Raw genomic sequence first — 20,575 nt, 5'->3', positions numbered from 1 at the left:
GGAGTGATGTGGTGGCTTGGGCGCCCGCAGGATCCATCCTGCCCCAAAAGATCTGCCCGCCATCTCCTCCTTGGCTGAGTGGGTAGGGGCACACTAACTCCTCAGAGGCCCAGCTCACCCTGCCCCATGTCCGATCAGCTTGCTCCACCGCTGGCCACGGGGCTTTCCCCCTCCCTCTCTGTCAGTTGGGGAGCGTGTGCCTTTGCCGCTACCCCCTGAACCCACTCAGGCTAAGGCATCGCCCTTAAAGCCACCGCCGGGAGGCAGAGGCAGGTGAGAGGGAAAAGCGAGCTGTCCCACCAGCACTTGGGAGCTGCGCAGAACCACTTCTCTCTTTGGTGACACACACTCTGTATCTATTAAGCACCTATACTCAGGTATTCATGGGTTGTTTTTTTCTTGAGTAATGGGCTGTGTTTTTGAAGCTGCGAACAAATTAACAAGGTGACTCTTTCCTCCCTCCCCCCCTCCTCTCTCTCTTCTCTCCCTCTCTCTCTCTCTGTGTGTGTGTGTCCCCTCCCACCTTTCCACATCTCCCTGCTTAACTGTTTCCTGCCTCACTTTAAATCTTTTCTTACGTGGAAAGACACCTTTGGGAAGTGATTTTGCCCTTTGGCTCCTTTCCCCTAGAATTATAATATTGTAGAGTTGGAAGGGACCCTGTTGAGGATCATCTAGCCCAACTCTCTGCAATGCAGGAGTATGCAGCTGTCCCATCATTTTTACATTTGCTCAGCCCTCGTTTGCCCTCCTTCTTCTATGCAAATTTACATATCTCCCTCCCCCCCACACACAGTTGCCTCAGATGCTAGTCCTACTCAGAGTAGACTCACTGTAATGGATTAAAAATCCAAACATTAATTTCAAAGGGTCTGCCCTAAGTAGGATTTAGTTGGATGTAGCCTGTTATTATGACCAAAGTATCTTACCCAAAAATATCTGCACAAACCAGTTTATCTGAGTGCATTATTCTCAGAGTGGGGGGGGGGCTCATTTATTTATAACTGCTTAATTGCCTTGCCGGGCCTTCCCACACCTGTGACGAGCCCCACTGGGTTTACCCATGCCTGCAGCAAGCTGTGAAAAGGCCCAACAGGGCTTGCTGCAGGCACGCGGGGGGCACCTATGACACCACCTAAATCCACTATACTTGAGCACTGTACTTATGGCTGTTCAAAGAAGCAGCATGCAGCTATGAGAGATTACATCCTCCCTTATTGCTCCTCCTTTGCACTATTTTTGGGTGCTTTTGCTAGGCAGGAATACACTCTTGAGCTCTGACTGTGGTTGAAGCAAGAGAAACAAAGAACATGATGAGGCATTAAGTAAAGCAAAGAAGAGGTGGAGTCTGAGGTGGCAGGAACTGAGTTCCTTCCCACCCCTTGGGAAGTGGGAGGGAGGAGAAGGGAAGGACAATCGGAGGGGAGGGGAGGACCATGGCAAATTGACAGGACTCCCGCATGAGGAACAGCAAAAGGGCCCCAAACACAGTGACCGCCCTGGGCAGCAAAAGTCTTAGCTATGACACTGACTTATTTTTTCCTTCTTTTAATAATTTTTTTTTTTTGGGGGGGGGGGGCGCGTTGACAAGAAATTTTCCGCACCGAGTACCACCTGACCTTGCTACACCACTGGTTCACATTAAACCAATGCATGCTAACCAGGCCTTTGTCTTCTCACAGCTGATGACTGGAAATGCACAGAACACTAAGAGCTGAAGGAGTTGAGAAGCATTTCATTTTCTGAAGTTCACAAAGCTCAATGCTGAAAAGTAAGAGTCTGAAGCTATGGAGTTGTTATGACACCAATTCATATTAATGTTGGGGTATTATGGCATTTTCAGGGGTGGAGCAGGATATAAATAATGCAAAACAAATTGACTTGATTTAAATATGCAGTAGATTGAACTGCCAGCCCCTCTGGATCCAAAGGGACCAATTCCTAAGGAATCTTTCATAGGACTGCAGCCATAGCACATACAACTGAAAATCACTCATTTTACCAAGTCCAGGTCATGCTACTCAACTGCATGCTAAGGAAAAGTTCAGAAAATATTCCTAAGATCTTATAGAAAAATCAGTTTTTAAAAAATAAAAATGGATGTCCAATAAGTTTTAGAAGGTGTAGGAGTAAGAACTACCCACACCCAGAAGTATATCTGCTGCGTTTCTCCATTAGTCATGTTTCTTCTGAGATTGGGTCATTCTGCTCTCATTAAATTATTCCATCACACTCAATGCCACTGAAACAGAAGAACTATCCCTTACCCCACCCACAGGCTGATTGGAAGGAACTACACCACAATCAACAAATTATGCAGCGATGCCGCAGGCAAGCTTTTCTGTGAGTAGGTACCTCACACTCACACAAGTCTTTAATTATTCAATTTATCAAACATATTAGCCTGTCCAACTACAGAATTGGGGAATTATTATTGTACAAACATACATAATGGAGAATACCTTCTGTTCCTGCATTGCATACCGGGGGGGGGGATCTGACTGTATTTTCCTTAGTCAACTCAATCTTCTCCTGCTAACATATTTAATTTATACAAAAGAAATTAATCACAATATGAAATAATTTTTAGAAAGTGAAAAAAACCTCTTACCTGAGCATGAAAATTTGACATAGTCGTTGTCTCTATATCTTTCTTTCCCAAAATCTCCATTTTCACTGGCGAATTGGGAAAATTAAATGAAAAGTAGTCTAAAAAGTCAGGTAAGTAAGTAGCTGCCCCATGAACAATTCCCATTACATAGTAAGCTGCACAGTTTTCATTTTCACTAAAAACCAGACCCACAAATTCTTCTGCAAATCTCTCCATCTCCACAGGAGACAAGTGGGAGAGTTCATTACTGTAGGCATGGATAACTGAAGCACCTCCATTAGGCTGGTGCTCAATATGAATGAATTGTTTGAACTCCAACATGTCCAACCTTTTGAGTTTATTCTGAACCCGTGGCTCCTTTAACGAGACAAATGGAAACTCACTGTTCTCTGATATCTTGTACTCAGAGTCCTTCTTGGGATCCATATTTTTTCCATTGAAATCCTTAAGATGATTTTTGATTATGCCTTTGGCATCTTGATCCTCAGTGTCACAAAATAATCCCGAGCAGATGGTCTGAATAGATTTACTGTACATTTTTGGACGCTTCCTTTTTTCACACTCTTTATGCTTCTTTTTCTTTTTCTTCTTTACTTTTTTAATCTGTAGATCTTCTGCATTGCTTTTTGGTTTCTCCTTTATACCTATTAAAAAAAGAAATATTTTCATTTTTGTATGTCTAAAGCGACATGCCATGAAGATGAAAAACTGATTTACATGCACAGTGAAGTGATATGCCAAATGAAGTTAAATAACACAAACAATATTTTATTTACTTATTATCCTATCTTTTCTTCAAGGAGCTCAAGGTGGTGTGCGTCATTTTTGGCACCAGAACGTTGGGGAAAGCTGGCAAGCAGAGTCCCTTAGAATGCAACTCTCATGTAAATGGGGAGTTGCCTGTAGTACAATTTTATAGGAAAGCAGGCAGCTGTTATACATTTGTGTGTGCTTACCTTTCTGAAATAATTTCATCTCTCCATTCTCTTTCTTAATTTCAGACATTAACCTGTGTTTCTTCTTTTCTTTCTGCTTTTCCTTATCCCTTTCTGCAATTTTGTCTCTGATGGTTTGATCTAAAAAGGAAACAATTCATATTTAACCAGAACTTTACAAAGAAAAATTACCACAATTATATTTGGTATAATAAGTAAATATTCTACAGAGTTCTAAGGCTAAATGAACTCTCAGGTATTGAAAAGAGACACTTTATACATAACTGTCGTGGGGCCTACTTAAAAAATTGAAACCAGCAAGTATATTCTACATCTACCATATGACCAAAACTCCTGAATTGAATCTGAGCCACAGTTCTAACAGCCTAATAGATGAGATTTCCAAAAACGAAGAGAAGCCCAAGCCCCCAGAAAACAACTTAACATTTTAGGACGTATGAGGTGATATAACTAGGATAAAGAAAAGAATGAAACAGGAATATTTCAGTTCTGCTAAATCAGGTCTGTTCCCAAGCATAAGTTATTATTGTTATTTTTACAGATAGGTAGCCGTGTTGGTCTGCCATAGTCAAAACAAAATAAAAAAATTCCTTCCAGTAGCACCTTAAAGACCAACTAAGTTAGTTCTTGGTATGAGCTTTCGTGTGCATGCACACTTCTTCAGATACCTGAAGAAGTGTGCATGCACACGAAAGCTCATACCAAGAACTAACTTAGTTGGTCTTTAAGGTGCTACTGGAAGGAATTTTTTTATTTTATTGTTATTTTGTATATTATATCCCAGCCTTTCTCCCAAAACTACTAGTGTAAATGAATAAAAACATCTTCAAAACAGTGTTTGAAATTAGCCAGGCAGAAGCCGCATTTTGCAACTATCGGCCACTTGCGACCAAGTGAATGCCTGGGTGCCAGGATGGCGCTTGACATCTCCACCATCTGGAAGTGCATGCCGGGGATCACTGGATCTTGACTGTTTTCACACACTAATACCTCGTTCGGTAGAATTCTCTCTGTTATATGTCCCAGATACCTCGATATCTGTCTACCTTATCGGCTGCGTCGCATAGATTCACATTTGTTAGAGCCAGATTTAATGTGTTCCCCTCAAATGTGCTGAGCAATAGATTTTCTAACGGTAAAACCTCTGTTTTATGCGCATGTGACAACAAATCAATAGAATCCCTTTATCATATCTTGTTTAAGGTAAAGGTAAAGGTACCCCTGCCCGTACGGGCCAATCTTGACAGACTCTGGGGTTGTGCGCCCATCTCACTTAAGAGGCCAGGGGCCAGCGCTGTCCGGAGACACTTCCGGGTCACGTGGCCAGCGTGACATCGCTGCTCTGGCGAGCCAGAGCCGCACACGGAAACACCGTTTACCTTCCCGCTGGTAAGCGGTCCCTATTTATCTACTTGCACCCGGAGGTGCTTTCGAACTGCTAGGTTGGCAGGCGCTGGGACCGAGCAGCGGGAGCGCACCCCGCCGCAGGGATTCGAACCGCCGACCTTTCGATCGGCAAGCCCTAGGCGCTGAGGCTTTAACCCACAGCGCCACCTGCGTCCCCCTAGTAGTTTTGGGAGAAAGGCTGGGATATAATATACATATCTTGTTTAATTGCCCCTTATACATTGTTCCCCGATCAAGGATTCTGAGTTCAATCATTCTGGAAATTGTTGCTAAACCACCTGAATTACATCTAGCTTATCTACTCCAGGACATTGACTCTTATAGAACATTACAGGTTGCCAGATTCCTGATTTCAGTTCTTTCATATAAAAGACTTCATGGAATGCTGCATGACTACTAAAAATCTAGTAAACTCTATGCACCATCTTTATCTTCAAGGCCATAATACGGTACATCTGAATAGTGTGATGGAGATTATGCGTTGAAATATTTTAGTTGATATTTTAGATTGTAAAATGCTATTTTTATCTATTGATTTGTTTTACCTTGTGGGCTTATAGCCGAATAAAGTATTATCTATCTATCTATCTTGCGACCAAGTGAATGCCTGGGTGCCAGGATGGCGCTTGACATCTCCACCATCTGGAAGTGCATGCCGGGGATCACTGGATCTTGACTGTTTTCACACACTAATACCTCGTTCGGTAGAATTCTCTCTGTTATATTTTATCTGCACAATTGGAATGAATTTCAGGAACCAAAATGCTTTTTCTTGTCAGCCTGAGCAGAAGCAGTGAACAATGTCATAGTTAATTGTTGTAGATTATCTTCACCGACCCCACCCCACTGCTCTGCTCACAGTTGTGAAGAATATGCTACGAACGGTTCATGTCACCATTAAGAAAAAGAGGTAGAAATAGATACGAGAACTGTCCCTGGATCAAGTGACTTTTCTTCTTTAAGTTCTCAAAGTTCTTAACTGAGCTCAAGGTTGTCTGTCATCTGAACTAGCCAGAAGATTAACTGTTGAACACAGTTGGTCCCTCATTAGAGCCATCTTGCCCAGAAATGGCAACCAGACATTCTGTTTTGGTGACTACAACCTTGGTTTAAGGAGCCATTTGATGCCTAACATGTATCTTGAGTTTCTAACACTGCTTCAAAACTATTCCAATACAAATGCTTTAATGATGATTTGTGTGCTTGCTTTTCTCTACCCAGTTACAGACATGGCCAAAATTGTGGAAACCTTTTGGAAGATATGTATTTCTGAGGTTTGATGGCTTATAACAAATCAATTGTGCTTTATTCCTTGGTTGCTTCTGACTAGTTTCTTTAATCGACTCTACAGATTTTCCATTGGAGTCAGCTCAGGGCTACTGTATCACTTTCTAGACATGGGATGTGGTGACGCTGTGGTCTAAACCACTGAGCCTCTTGGGCTTGCTGATTGGAAGGTCAGCAGCTCAAATATGTGTGGCAGGGTGAGCTCCCATTGCTCTGTCCCAGTTTCTGCCAACCTAGCAGTTTGAAAGGACACCCGTGCAAGTAGATAAATAGGTACCGCTGTGGCAGGAAGGTAAATGGTGTTTCAGTGCACTCTGGCTTCCATTTTGGTGTTCCGTTGTGCCAGAAGCGGTTTAGTCATGCCACATGACCTGGAAAGCTGTCTGTGGAAAAACACTGGCTCCCTCAGCCTGAAGCGAGATACACGCTGCACCCCATAGTCGCCTTTGACTGGACAACAATCCAGGGGTCATTTACCTTTACCTTTTACCTATTGCTTTCTAGGTAACCAGTTAACTCTTTTCACTCTGTTTGTCACTGATCAGGTTTGAGTTAAAGAAATCCAGTTCTGGTTACATAGGGCAGCTGTGCTTTCTTCTTCTGGTTATTTGGCTATAACTTTAGTTTTATTGGCAACCTGATCTTGCAATATGAATGGTGGGTACAATCTCTCCATAATGGAAAGGTGTGTTCTTTTGTGATTGTAGACATACGGAGTCAGTAATTGTGCGCTATAAAACTGTTCCTAGCCTTTTTTTTTCTGTAGCAATAGGCCAGCAATTCACTTCAACCTCAAAAAGGGAGGGGAAAGGGGCAGGGGAAAAAACGAAGGGCTTGAGTCATGCATATAAAACCCCTAATTTGCTAGGGGAATAGGGACAGACCACCAATGAAAAGGGCAGACTTTAATATTGCATAGAAGAAGAAACACTCCAGTACAGGTGAAGGGAAGGGTTAAAAGAGAGCCTTGCTTTAATGGTGGAAGGTGGTTTGGCCACTGCCTACAGCAGCCAAAAGGTGAAAGTGAGTGAGGCAAAAACAAAGAAAAATAAAATAATAGAATTCCCTCCACTAGAATAAATTAAAATCACATTAATTGGAACAAATGTTTAAAAAGGAACACAGTTCCCTTATCTGAATGTGCTGTCAGGGCTTCCCAGTCCTTTGACGGCACCTGGCCCTTTCAGTATGCCCCACTCTGCACCAGCAGACACCCACTGGGCAATAACTCCTGAGAAGAACACATTCGGACATTGCCTGGAGACTCCACCTGTGGAAGAGGGATGAGGCACTCTCCATCAGCTGCCAAGAAGGAAGGGGAGACAGGGCAGATATAAAAATCTTCAGAAAGAGAGAAGAATGTGGGTGAAATCCAGTGGAAATACAGGCAACAGGTTAGATAATCAGGCTGCCCAAATAAGGCATCTCTTCAGGTATTGGCTTAAAGTGATCCTTGCTTCTTGTGAGAGGTCTTTTTCAGGCAGTTAGTCCCATCAGGTGTGATCTGAGAGCAGCATTAGAAATTAGCCAGGCACCAGGTGCATTTTGCTACTGGCATGGGTCCAATTGTGACCATGTAGAGATTTCTGGGTGCCAAGTTGGCAACCACAGTTAAAAAACCTTTGCCTTAGTCCATAGATAATACAATTTCCATTATGCTTGTTTCTCCCTTTTCCATACTGGAAACAAGTTAATTGTTGTAAGTGCTGGAAGGGACCCTGAGGGTCATCTAGCCCAGAATAGACATTCTGTTGTGGTGACTGCAACACAGGTTTAAAGCGGCATTTAGCCCCTCACCTGTATACCTGAGTTTCTAACACTGTCTGAGAGGTGATACCAACAACCTATGCTTATCTAGCTCTCTGGGGGAAATAGTAATGAAATAGAAAAGACTCCATTCTCTCTGGGAAGGAGCCTCCCATGGAACTGTGAGGCAACTCTGGGAAGAACTGATGACCTCAGAGCTTGGAACTTACTAACAAGGAGACTGGTCAGGAAAAATAAGACTCAGTAACAAAATGTTTTGTAAATGACTTTGTATATTTTGGACTAATAGAAAACCAATAGAATGGAATTTAAAAAGACAACAACTTAGATATTCTGAAGAAACCACAAGACTGAAGCAGTCCTGAGAAGAAGAGGTAAAGGACTTGCTGATAGGAACAATCTAGGGGAAGCAAATAATGTGAAGTAATACTGCTGGAATGAAACACTGCTGAAAGCTGACTAGACATGAGCTAGTGCCTTTGTTTGGACCCCTTTGCTTGGCATGGTCCATGGAAAGCATGGAGTATGCCCCCTTTGACATTCCTCTTCCACAGGAGCCACCTGTTCATTTTTACAAAAAGTTCTCATTTAAATCAATACTGTTGGAAAATTTCTAATGTAATCCATTACAACTGTCCTGAGTTCCCCTGCCAACCCACTGCTGGCTCAATGTTCAGTCCTGCCAAACTGACCATATACAGTCTATTCAGTTACCCTGGAGTTGTCATGTGGAATCAAGAAAATAAATCTTGTTTTTAAAAAAACTTCAACTGAAGCAGCCAACATGTGGAGTGACCTTTCTTTTTACCAGATATTGCCTCTGACTCAACCCTTTTGGTTGCTTTTGGTGGCGATCAGATTAACTGGAGTACGATCAAAAGTTCCCGATCAGTTGACTAGATCCAATTCCTGTCAAAAGCAGTGTCAGAGTCAAAGGCATTATCTGATAAAAAGAAAAGTTGACAGAAAAAGGCACCATGTTCATACATTCAAGATGCAATGGCAAAGGAATAATTGGGATTATACTATTGCCTTAGAACACACTCCTCTTTATTCCTTTGCAGCCACCATTTTAACTTTCCTGTGTCTGACATCAGGTGATGGGAGTGGGTGTTGTCAATAAAAGCCTTTATTCTGTTTAGGCCTTGACTGAAGTCTGGTACTTGCAGATCCCTGGGTAACAGAGAACATGGTTTCTGGTGACAACTCAGCTCTCACTAATTAGGATGAGATCATGGATTGAGTGCACCCGCGTTATCTAGCTATGGCTGGTAGCTAGCTCCAGGTCAGCATGGAGACCTGCTTAATTAACAGCAAGTATGTATCTGTGAGAATGCAGCAACTCAAATACTGGAAATTTCCAGCTAACCGAGCTTCTGACCAGTTGGGAAATTTGGGTTCAGTTGCTAGACCATTTTCTATATGTCCCAGTTGTTCCTATGCGGAGAACGAAATAAGCTCCTGACAAGCCCATTTAAACAAATGTATATACTGTACATATACTGCAAGTTACTAGAAAACTTCTGAGTTATAATATACAAGTGACATAAAATAAACAGTAATTGACCAAGCAATTCAAAACCTACAAGTGAACAGAAGTTTTTCCCATCTGCTTTAAAATAATGTAGGATGCCAAAAGCAGCAGCTGGTTTGCATCAGCTGAGAGTGGGCATCCCACTTCAGCATTAAAAGATTATGCAAGAAGCACATCAAGATCAAAGGCAGCTAATGCAACAAAATTCACACAATAAGGACTGTCATCCCAGAAAGAGGGCAAAGTTACTGCATCATTGCAGTAGAGACAGAGATCTAATCACAGGTCATTGTACAAGGCACTATGAAAAGAACTCTTGCTCTACACACTCCAGGCAAAACTCTTTTAGCAAAGCATAAAAAGCACAAAGAAAGAAAGAAACTAATCACTTTCAAAAACAATTATGATGTAATAATTGTTTGCCAAATCCATTACATGCACTATGACACAGAAAGCTTTGAATGATAGAAAGGAGGCTGTACAGATATTTATTAGCATGTTCCTTTTTCATTATCTCCCAAGAGTGCAAGGAAAGATGTCTGAAAAGAGTTTGTCAGCAACAATACTAAAAATACAATAGACTTCCGGCTTATCAATTTATCATTAAAAATTGAAAGCTTTTCTTTTTAAATTGTAGAAACAACAGACCATGAAGATGGTTTACAGCAACAATGCCAACCATTTTAGTGTTGAAAGAAATGGAAAAGGCATTCTGAAACACACCATTGTGTATTGGGGATAGGTGTTTCACCAAGCCCTGAAATGTAAGTTTTACTGGATTACGAAACAAGGGATTTACTAAACATAGGATTTGGAATCAGAAGAGTAATTTCAAATGTTGAAAAATACAGACTACGTTCAGGTATTTGGTCCAGGAGTACAATCTGGCTGTCTGATATGCTTTGACATTTATGTTCACGATATAGTCTTTCAAGTTCTAGATCAGTTAAAATGTGATTAATTTTTGGAAATATACATGATCAAGGAACTGCACAAACATGTGAAATAGTAGAAAGGCTTATTTAAGCTTCTGCAAACTTCCTACTTTCTCATATCCACAAAGATCAGCATGAGGGTTAGAATCAGAAATTATGGGTTGTTATGACACCAATTAACATTTAAGAAATAAAACAGTCATGCTAATTATTCTGAAGGGTGGGATAGCATATAAACAATATTAAAATTTCCCACTTCTAGACATTTCCTTCAAATATGCATCAGACTGGGTCCAACAGGGCTGACTCCCAGGTAAGGCTGCAAACCTGTGAAAACATATGATAAAAATCTGAATTTTTTAATAGTATTATCAAGAGTAGCTAAATAATTATAGGATGCAGCTTCAATCTGTCTGTGGCTGCCCTGTATGGTGATTCATTCAACTACAGGCAGCAGCCTTCTCAGTGATAAACCTTCCATACTAACATCCCACTCATGCTAACCACTGGATCTTTGTCAGTAGGAAGAAGTATAAAAGTTTTTGTTTTCAAGGTGAGGTTTGCTCAAGCAACAATGTCTTCCTGAGCATTGGCATTTTCCTACATCTTTGGTTAGTCACTGGTCTTGACTTCTCCTTTGTCCCATAGTTTCCAGTTCATGGCTCACTCCAGACTCCTGCCTGTCACAGCACAGCACTGACAATATCCAAATATATTGCTACATCTTAATTATAAGGATATTTTATGAGCTTTCTTCACTGAAAGGTACTGTATATTCTTTGTGCAGTATGTTACTGAGGTCAGCAAATCATATATAAACCAAGATTCAAAAAACTTTCCAATGTTTAGTGCTGTTGATGGTTTTCAACATTCCCTTCCAATTTTCTGCAACAGTAAAATACTAAAATATACCCTTAGTACCTTCAAGAGTAGAAGTCTGACTCTCCATCTCAAATACATATTTCTCATATATATTTCTCTCTCTCTCTCTCTCTCTCTCTCTCACACACACACACACACACACACAGACATATATGCACATATACATATACATACACACACACCAAACAGTACAACCCTATGAGCCAAATTATATATGGTATACATTCTTAGCTTGAGTTCAAACAGGAAGTGGTTTTTTTATTATTTATTTTTATGTTTTCTGCTACATTTCAATGCCCTACAGACAACTCCCAATTTATGCAGGAGTTGTGTTCCAAGGCACTGTGTGTTTAAGTGAAATCTCGTATAACACCATTGAAAAAGCATGGAAACACCCCATTCTGTTCCCATCCCCCCCTTTTTGTGATATTTTTGGGTCACTTCCAGGTTCAGTGTGATGCGCATGTGCACACACAAATTGGATGCACCTAAATAGGCGGCTGCCTGTACTAAAAATGTATGGAAGTTTACATCACTAGTCTTGTAAAGGTAAATAACTGCATGCAATTTTAGCCAGCATAATGCACACACTGCATATGTTTTGGCATTCTCTGCTATTCCAGTTCTCTAATTCTGGGCACTCTCATATGGTGAGTACAGGAATTCTGCAAACTCTGGAACAGCATTAGTTTTAAAATTGTGCTGTTTGCTCCCATTCACTACAACAAAGCCACACACTAACACAATATTGCTATATCACTGATAGCTTCAGCAGTCTTTCTCAAAATGCATGGCTTCTAGAAGTGCGTATGACCACTGTTTTAATATTAAATGTAATGTGGTTCCAATTCACTTAATTGAAGACATAAAGCTAAAAGTAAAATGTTCATTATGACAAGATACTGAATGTATGTTCCATCCTTCCATATAAGCAGTTTCAAAGAGACAGTTTGTTTGGGACCGTTGCATTCATAATTTGCAGCTGGACAGAAGGTTGCACCACTTCCATCTCAAGTAAAGGTAAAGGTAAAGGTACCCCTGCCCGTACGGGCCAGTCTTGACAGACTCTGGGGTTGTGCGCCCATCTCACTTAAGAGGCCAGGGGCCAGCGCTGTCCGGAGACACTTCCGGGTCACGTGGCTAGCGTGACATCGCTGCTCTGGCCAGAGCCAGAGCCAGAGCCAGAGCCGCACACGGAAACGCCGTTTACCTTCCCGCTGGTAAGCGGTCCCTATTTATCTACTTGCACCCGGAGGTGCTTTCGAGCTGCTAGGTTGGCAGGCGCTGGGACCGAGCAGCGGGAGCGCACCCCGCCGCAGGGATTCGAACCGCCGACCTTTCGATCGGCAAGCCCTAGGCGCTGAGGCTTTAACCCACAGCGCCACCTGCGTCCCTCCATCTCAAGTACTCAGTTGCAAAACACTTTCCTTCCCTACTCATTTGCCTTCCTCTCGCAACTGCTACTAGCTGCTCCTGGGGGATACTGTCCCAATGTAAAACACCTCAGATATTGTCACAACCTCCTACTGTCTCAGGCAGTCTGCTGCAAGGCGTTGGTGCCTCCAACGGAAAAGGCAGAAGCCTGACAGTCAAACAGTGGGGAAGAGCATGACAACCTTCCAAATTTGATCTGTTCATATTTTAGAGAAATATATTAAGACAAAGCTTACAGCACAGTGAACACACTTTTGAGATCTCTTTATGTATCATGCGCCCCTGGCTTTATCTCAATTAACTTGCAAAGTCAAGGAGTCATTCAGGAGGAAATGTTGGCAAGAGATTATCAGATAAAGGGAAGAACTGAAAGGTCACAGATAAAATAGTGACAGCCTAAGTAAGAGGGAGAAGATATTTTAAAAATTGTCATAGGTAATTAGAAGATTACTAAATGGCATTAGAAATGCTTTACAAACCTCAAATGTTTTACCCTGGTCTGTTCTTTCCAAACCACATAAAGTCATCAAACTTTATAGTGAAAAGAAACACCTAACTGTAAAAACTCCAGAAGAAGTGAAAGAATTCATTCATTCCATTTATATGCTGCTTTTCTGCCAAAGGCACCCAAGGTGGTTTACAATTTTAAAGGACTAAAACAAATGACATAACATTTAAAGTTGGCCGGGGTGGGGGACGGATCTCCTTAACAACTACAGTTTAAAACATGCTGATGATATTATTTCTCAAGTAAATGTAATTGAAGTAGTGAGAAAACATTAGTTTGTTCCAGGGTCCAAGAGTATCCTCTTATCTTACGAACATTATGCACCAGGTAACCTGGAAAAACTTGTGCCCTGCAACCACTTGAGCTCTACTCATGTTCAGTTTTCATATTATTTATTAATACTTATTACAAAGATGGAAAGAATGTTCATGTTTTAATGTGAAAACAATTTTGTCCTTTCTTCTGGAAATGTCTGATCATTCATTTTAAATAAATATGAAAATGATCAGGAAGCAATTAAAAAGATTGTAGCATCTTGGCAGGTATACAGAAAACAAAAAAGACCTATATCCTTTTTTTAAAAAAACAATTATACTTTACAAAAGGCATACAGGATAAATAATCAAGTTATTTGATTATGATCATTTGTTAAGTCTATTAATTGCAAAACTAATGGTTTTTTTTAAATAACTATAGCAACCAGTTGCCCTACATGATTGTTTAGCAAGTCCATCAGTTTCAAAATAGAAAACTTACCTGTATCAATTCACTATACCTAGCAATAGAAAAATGGTATCTATTGACTCACTTATATACCCAATTTCTTCCTCCAAATTTGAACCTAGATTTGGGCCACATGGATAAGCAGCACAAAGGAGCAAAACCAGCCGTTGCAATCCAAGTTTTGAACCCAAATACCAGTTTCTTAGTTGTCCACCAAAATCTCAAAGATTGTCTCTTGTCCAATAACTTATGGCAAGTGACAATTCTTTTCACACAAGCAGCAGGCCTCCTTTCTAATTTGCTTCAGCTTTTCCTTCCTACAGTTATCAGCATTGATCATTCCAACTGTAAATGCCCCTTTTTTGTCCACATTCATCAGAACGGGAGCTCATCTTTGCTTTTCCAACTGCCAATCACCACAGGCTGCAATATGTCTGCTTCAGCAAAGTTAGAGCAAAGCAAAGCAGGTCTGTACAGGTTAAACAATAGACTCTTGCTTTTTATTCCCAGCATTTTATCTTTATGTATGAAGTAGTATTTTTATTTGGCAGAATATTCCAGCATGCAATTCTGCATCTGAATCCCAAAGTGGCACTGTCTTTTGAGTCTCATGAGCTATTCCTGAATGTCTGAATTAGCTGAGAGAAAGAAGAGCCAACTGCTGACAAGAGAGAAAATCTTGTGAAAGCAGGACAATGGGGAGAGGTGAGAAGGAAAAGAAGGGCATTCTGGAAGCAATTAAAAAAAAAACCCTTGTGCTTAATCTAGCAGGATGTGTTGATGTGTGTGTAAAATATTGGGGGAGGGGTCACTTATCATAAATAAAAACTAGAAAATGTGCTCATCTGCAGGTTCTGAATATAATTTTGGTTCCCAGTTTGCAACTGATTGTCTACCCTATAAACTTAATACATACATACATACATACATACATACATACATACATATGGTAAAGGGACCCCTGACCATTAGGTCCAGTCGTGACCGACTCTGGGGTTGCAGCGCTCATCTCGCTTTATTGGCCAAGGGAGCCGGCGTACAGCTTCCAGGTCATGTGGCCAGCATGACTACACTGCTTCTGGCAAACCAGAGCAGCGCACAGAAATGCCGTTTACCTTCCCGCCAGAGCGGTACCTATTTATCTACTTGCACTTTGACGTGCTTTCGAACTGCTAGGTTGGCAGGAGCAGGGACCGAGCAACAGGAGCTCACCCCGTCGCGGGGATTCGAACCGCTGACCTTCTGATCAGCAAGTCCGAGGCTCAGTAGTTTAACCCACAGCGCCACCCGCGTCCTACAGACATACATGCATAGACTTAATAAATATTTTTTAAATACCACAATGGATTAAGCATTTAGAAACATGAAGATCTGTGAGCTGCATATGGAATTTAGAGCAAAGGAGATGTTCTATTGCTTATGCATATCACAGCAAGCCGAGATTTGAAGTTAAAAAGGCTCTCTGGCATTAACTCAACACGGATTATGTAGCACTTTGTACCATTCCCAATTCTAGATGTCAGTTTCAGAGATTGAGAAATAAGAAGCATCTTACAGATGACTTCATGTCACCAGCAAAGTTGTCTTTAAAAAAAAGTCTTCTTCTCCAATTACGTTGTCGGTTGGGGCATCAGTTAGTTGATGCTGCATCCATCCTTTGCCACAGATTTGGCACCCTCTCCTCCCTTGAAAGCATGACCTACTTTATAAACTGTCCCCAAATTTCCAACATCTTCACTAAAAGAATTAGTAGGTTCCTTATTTAAACTATCATTTATGTTAATTTGAAATGTTTCATTGTGTGTTATTAATGGAAGTGTGCCCTCTTAAAAGCCAGGTAAACAAAACATGTTCTGACTATGTATCATATGCATCAATGTTGGACTAGTGTTGTAAGAATAAAGTCATAAAATAGCAAAGCCAGAACCATTCCTCTCCCTCATACACACATTAAGATATTTTTAGAACAAATAAGACTGAGAACTGATATTTTGAGTATCAAAATTTTTGGAAACAAAGCACAGAGTGACAGAGAAAATGAAATATTTGTTCAGTGTTTGTAAACTATTTTTCAAGAACTAGAAATATTACGTCCATTTTTCCTGTATTTATGAAATTTAACATATGAAAACAAAAGAAAAGAAAAAACACATATACAGGATTTAAAAGCTTAACAGACATAATCTGTAAAAAATGGATAAATTATAACACTATACAGTTGCAAATCATTAATAAATTTATTATTCAATAAACAAAGATAATCTTTCTATGAACCTCTTGATGTAAGATCTAAAATAACTTTTTGGAAAATATGTTTAACAAAATTAACTATTTCCCAAATCTTCTTAAACCACCCAGATTTGTGTAATGCATTCTGGCATTTTCATACAATTAGCAACAACTATTTCTAAAAGTGTAAGCTACCAATAACTGAATGATTAATTGTAAATATACCTGTTCTACTTACTCTTTTAGAAAACCTAGTAAAACTTTTACAGAATCCAAAGTTAAACCAAATTAAGGGGGTACTGTCTATTAGACAAAATCTCTTTTCATGCATCTTTAAAAAAGCTGTGTTAAAAAATTATCATGAGAAGACTGTCCAACATATTTGAATAAATAGTACTAGGTGTATGTGAAGTTAAATACCACCTACACTAGGTTTTCATTTAAGTCTGTGCTGATCAAATTTGTTGCTTCATAACAGAAAATTCATATCCATTCTTTATCTTGCATATTGCAATTTAGAACTTTATCTATACTGACTTTTCTCATTACTGTATTTAACTTACTCATAAGTAAGTCCCATTGTGTTCAAAGCATTTACTACCAGTTAAGTGCAAAGAGGATTAGTTTCATTTTGCACAAGTTCAGTACTGTCATTTCTGGCAAATATCATTTTGATCTAACTCAGTTCAAAACACAATATTCAAGACATTCCAAGTGAAATCTGAAAATAGTAACATGTAAATATATATTTACTATTCTGGTAAGAATAAGCAGTAACATTTTCTGTATGGATTTATGTATCTTGTTGTAGCACAGCTTTCAGAATCTGATTGGCTTTTTCACTAAAACCTGAAGGTCCACCAAACAGGGATGGGGCAGAATAGTTAATCAGAAAAAAGGTGGAAACACTCTTAAGAATTTAGGTACAGGATGTTTCTGAGTCTCAGTCCAGAAATTTGTCATCAGCATTAAAACCCAATTCACTTGAATAGTTTAAGCATTGCAGATACTGAAAAGGAATCTGCTGGTGTAAGAGCAGAAAGACAAGATAATAAAGCAAAAATAAATTCTGGCTCTGTGAGCCATTTCAAATGTCTAAGCAACTGCTTCAAAAGTTTTGCACTTTTTTATTAAAAAGTACTGTCACATTGATTTTATTTTCTGCTATAATATAAATGTTGTATTAAATTTGGTTCTCTTCTTTTCTATAACTTTGTGATCCTGTTTTGTATTTATTTGTTTGAATGTTTATTAGAAATTGCCCATGTTATTTAGCTGAATAGTAAAAATAAAATATTAACTTACAACTAAAACAAGTAATGATTAAATCATTTAAACAAAGGGCTAGGACAATGAGTTTCGAGTCAAATCTTGAAAACAGAAAGCTCTATCCTAGCCATTTCACCATGAATGCATTAACATAATTAGATCGTTCTAAATTCATGATCTCAGTGACAGGTACGGACTTGACTTTTAAACGAGTTCTGTAAATGTCAAAACTATCCCATCAGTGACCACACAACATTTTTAAATGAACATAGGCTCATGCTAAAATTAAATATATAAATAAGGCCGTACAAGAAATGATTTTCTTGTTCCCTGGGCAACAACAGGGCAACTCCTCAAGCTTTGGAAACCTTTTGTTTTCATAGCTCACACTCATATGTTCACCCAACTTCAGGACATTAGTTCAGTGTGGGTTGAGACGTGGACATTAAACTACTGTGCTGAGACACTGAGCAACCCAACCCCTTATCCCTCCTTTTCAAATAAGTAAAAATGCAGGAACCAGGATCCTGCCTCTCAAACATGGAAAGCATTTTTGTGCATGTTAGCTCTCCAGTAACCAAAAGAATTAAATCCAACAAATATATTCAGAGGATTTACAGTTTAAGTAGTACAGAATATATAATTGTTCAGATATACCTTGGCGTAGATTGACAGCCATGACACCTTAAATTGCAGTCTATGAGACACAACATGAAAACAACAATTCTCTGACAACATCTACCTCTTTTTTTATATTCACGTGTCAAGGAGAGGGGGAAACGTTACAGCTATTCAGATTAAGATTAGCTGTACTCTGCATTTCCCAGTTGTGTAGAGTTTAGTTATGTTTCTTTGCTTCTGTATTGGAAAAGCTCTATAACAGCTAACCCTCTTATTGAAAAGGATTCTGAAGTGTTATAAAATCAATTCATCAATGTCTAGTAATTTAAAGTTTAGCTTTTGAAGCAATATTTTCACACCTCCTTTGGAAGCATTGGTGTTGAACCTGGTCAGACACAAGCAGATGGAGATTTCTATATGAGAAGGCACTTTAGCAGTTAGGAGTTTTCCAAGAAGTCAAACAAGAAACTAATTGGTGGAGCCACAGAGAATCTCCCTCTTCTTTCCTTTCCATGACACCAGAAGTCTTCGTCTGCCGTACAAGCAAGGAAAAGTTAGACTACAAGTGCTTCTGCAGCAACAGAACCCCTGCACTGTTCTAGAGCTTGGGTTTCTGATGTGGTACTCTCAGGCACAAATGGGTTCTTACTAGAGGCCGGGTCATTTTCCATACTCCAGAAACACTCCCTAGTACAAAGCACTTTTATAATACCATTTAAACATGCATTAGTGCTCCAACACTGGGAAATCAAGTGATGAAATCCCTGTGAAAGGAAAAGGAGGCCTGGATAAATTACTCTTGACACACTAATCGCCTGGACTGTACTTCATATTCAGAGATGCATAAGACTATCCAGGTTGTTTGGTCAGCTATCACTACCATAAGAAACAAGCATCTTTCAGAAAGTTTGTTACTACTCTGAAAAGCCAAATATATCTACAATTTATTACATTTTATTCCACATTTCCTCTAAAAAGGAGGTTAGACTAGATGACTCTCGGGATACCATTCAACTCTACAATTGTATGAGTCTATGAAACACTTTAGTGTGGAGTACATAGTTTCCCTTCCCTTCTTTCCACTCACACAAACACTTTTACTTTCTTGTAACTTTATAAGATAGGTTAGTCTGAGAGATAACAACTGGCCCAAGGTCACCTAGTAAAAACTACATGGCTGAACCTGCTTCTAGCCAATCCAAGTTCAACACTATCTGACACACCATGCTAACAACAATCTATGGGTTACAAAAGCTCTAAGTGGAATACAACATTAATTAGAAATATTAGGAAAGCATTCTTCATACTGGTGTGATTAGAAGACCAGTCATGTATTATTATTTTTACTAGACTCAATGTCTAGAGGGTTTTTTTCCCCATCTGTTGTACACCAAAAGCATGACAGGTGGAATAGAGTAAAGAAAATCAATTATTTTCCAGTTTACAGAAATTTTGCTATGTTTACCTGGATATAATACATATTCACACTACAAACTTGAATAACCTGTGCTGTGCCTCAAATTTCTCTTGTACAATCATTAAAAGAAAAATGTTATACCTACAGACTTAAAGATAGAAGCATTCTGGGTAAGTTAAAAGAAGTGAAAGGTTTACTGCTGTGCATTGAAAGCAAATGTAAAGTTAAGCACTGTTTGAAAAGGACAAGAATCTACGTACATGGTTTTACAACTGAAGTTACATGTGATAGGGCAGCCATATGGCTTTTATACACGTTTGCCCAGTTCACACATGAAGTTGCAGAAGGCTGGTGGTGGTGCCTTTTTGTTTTTTACATGAAAGGAGCATACAGGTGAGGAGAACTGAAGTATTTCCTGGTTTACTTTACTGTGCTTCACTGGTTTACTGAATTTTGTCCCCAACTTGGCTTCCCACCCAGGATCAGAGATGGGCTTTAAAAAATTGCTCCAGATATCAGAGCATAACAAGATAAGCTGAAAAGTGGATAGTTTCACTCCACTCACCCTTGAGCTTCATTTTATATAAACAAACTCCACACCCACACCTTATACGTGAAGAGGGCAGACACGTGGCAGCCTCATCACATTTAGTCAGGTCCTCAAGTATTTCTCCCCCACTCTATGTAGCCTTTATCTGTGATAGATATCCTGCCACTAAACAACAACTAAGACCAATGTAGTGCCGTTCCTTACAAAAAGATCAATAGGAACATCTCATTTGACAAAAAAATTGGATTAATATTTAAGGACACAAGTGAACCTCAGCATTCCACAATGATTATTTTTCAATGAACTGACGAATCGAAGGCTGCAATCAAATGTATATCTGACAGTAAACCCTAGACTCAGTGAGACTTATTTCTGAGTAAATATTTTTTACTCAACACTGTAAATCTCCTTTTAGTGTAATCCAGAAATTTCATAGATCAATACT

General features: G+C 39.7%; 1 protein-coding gene across 1 annotated transcript in view; it reads right to left on the bottom strand.

The window, feature by feature from the left end:
* The window catches only part of RSBN1L (round spermatid basic protein 1 like), a 46,001-nt gene that overhangs the window by 21,639 nt on the left and 3,787 nt on the right, over positions 1 to 20,575 (bottom strand). The window contains exons 2-3 of the mRNA XM_079993607.1: positions 3,568 to 3,687; positions 2,612 to 3,255 (exon numbers count right to left, since the gene is read on the bottom strand). Of these exons, the coding sequence (XP_079849733.1) occupies positions 2,612 to 3,255; positions 3,568 to 3,687 (764 nt within the window). The remainder of the gene's footprint in view (positions 1 to 2,611; positions 3,256 to 3,567; positions 3,688 to 20,575) is intronic.

Source organism: Podarcis cretensis, assembly GCF_951804945.1.
Source record: "Podarcis cretensis genome assembly, chromosome: 10".
Classification (NCBI taxonomy): Eukaryota; Metazoa; Chordata; class Lepidosauria; order Squamata; family Lacertidae; genus Podarcis; species Podarcis cretensis.
Note: the sequence above shows the minus strand (reverse complement) of the source record. Positions and strands in the feature narration are given on the sequence as shown.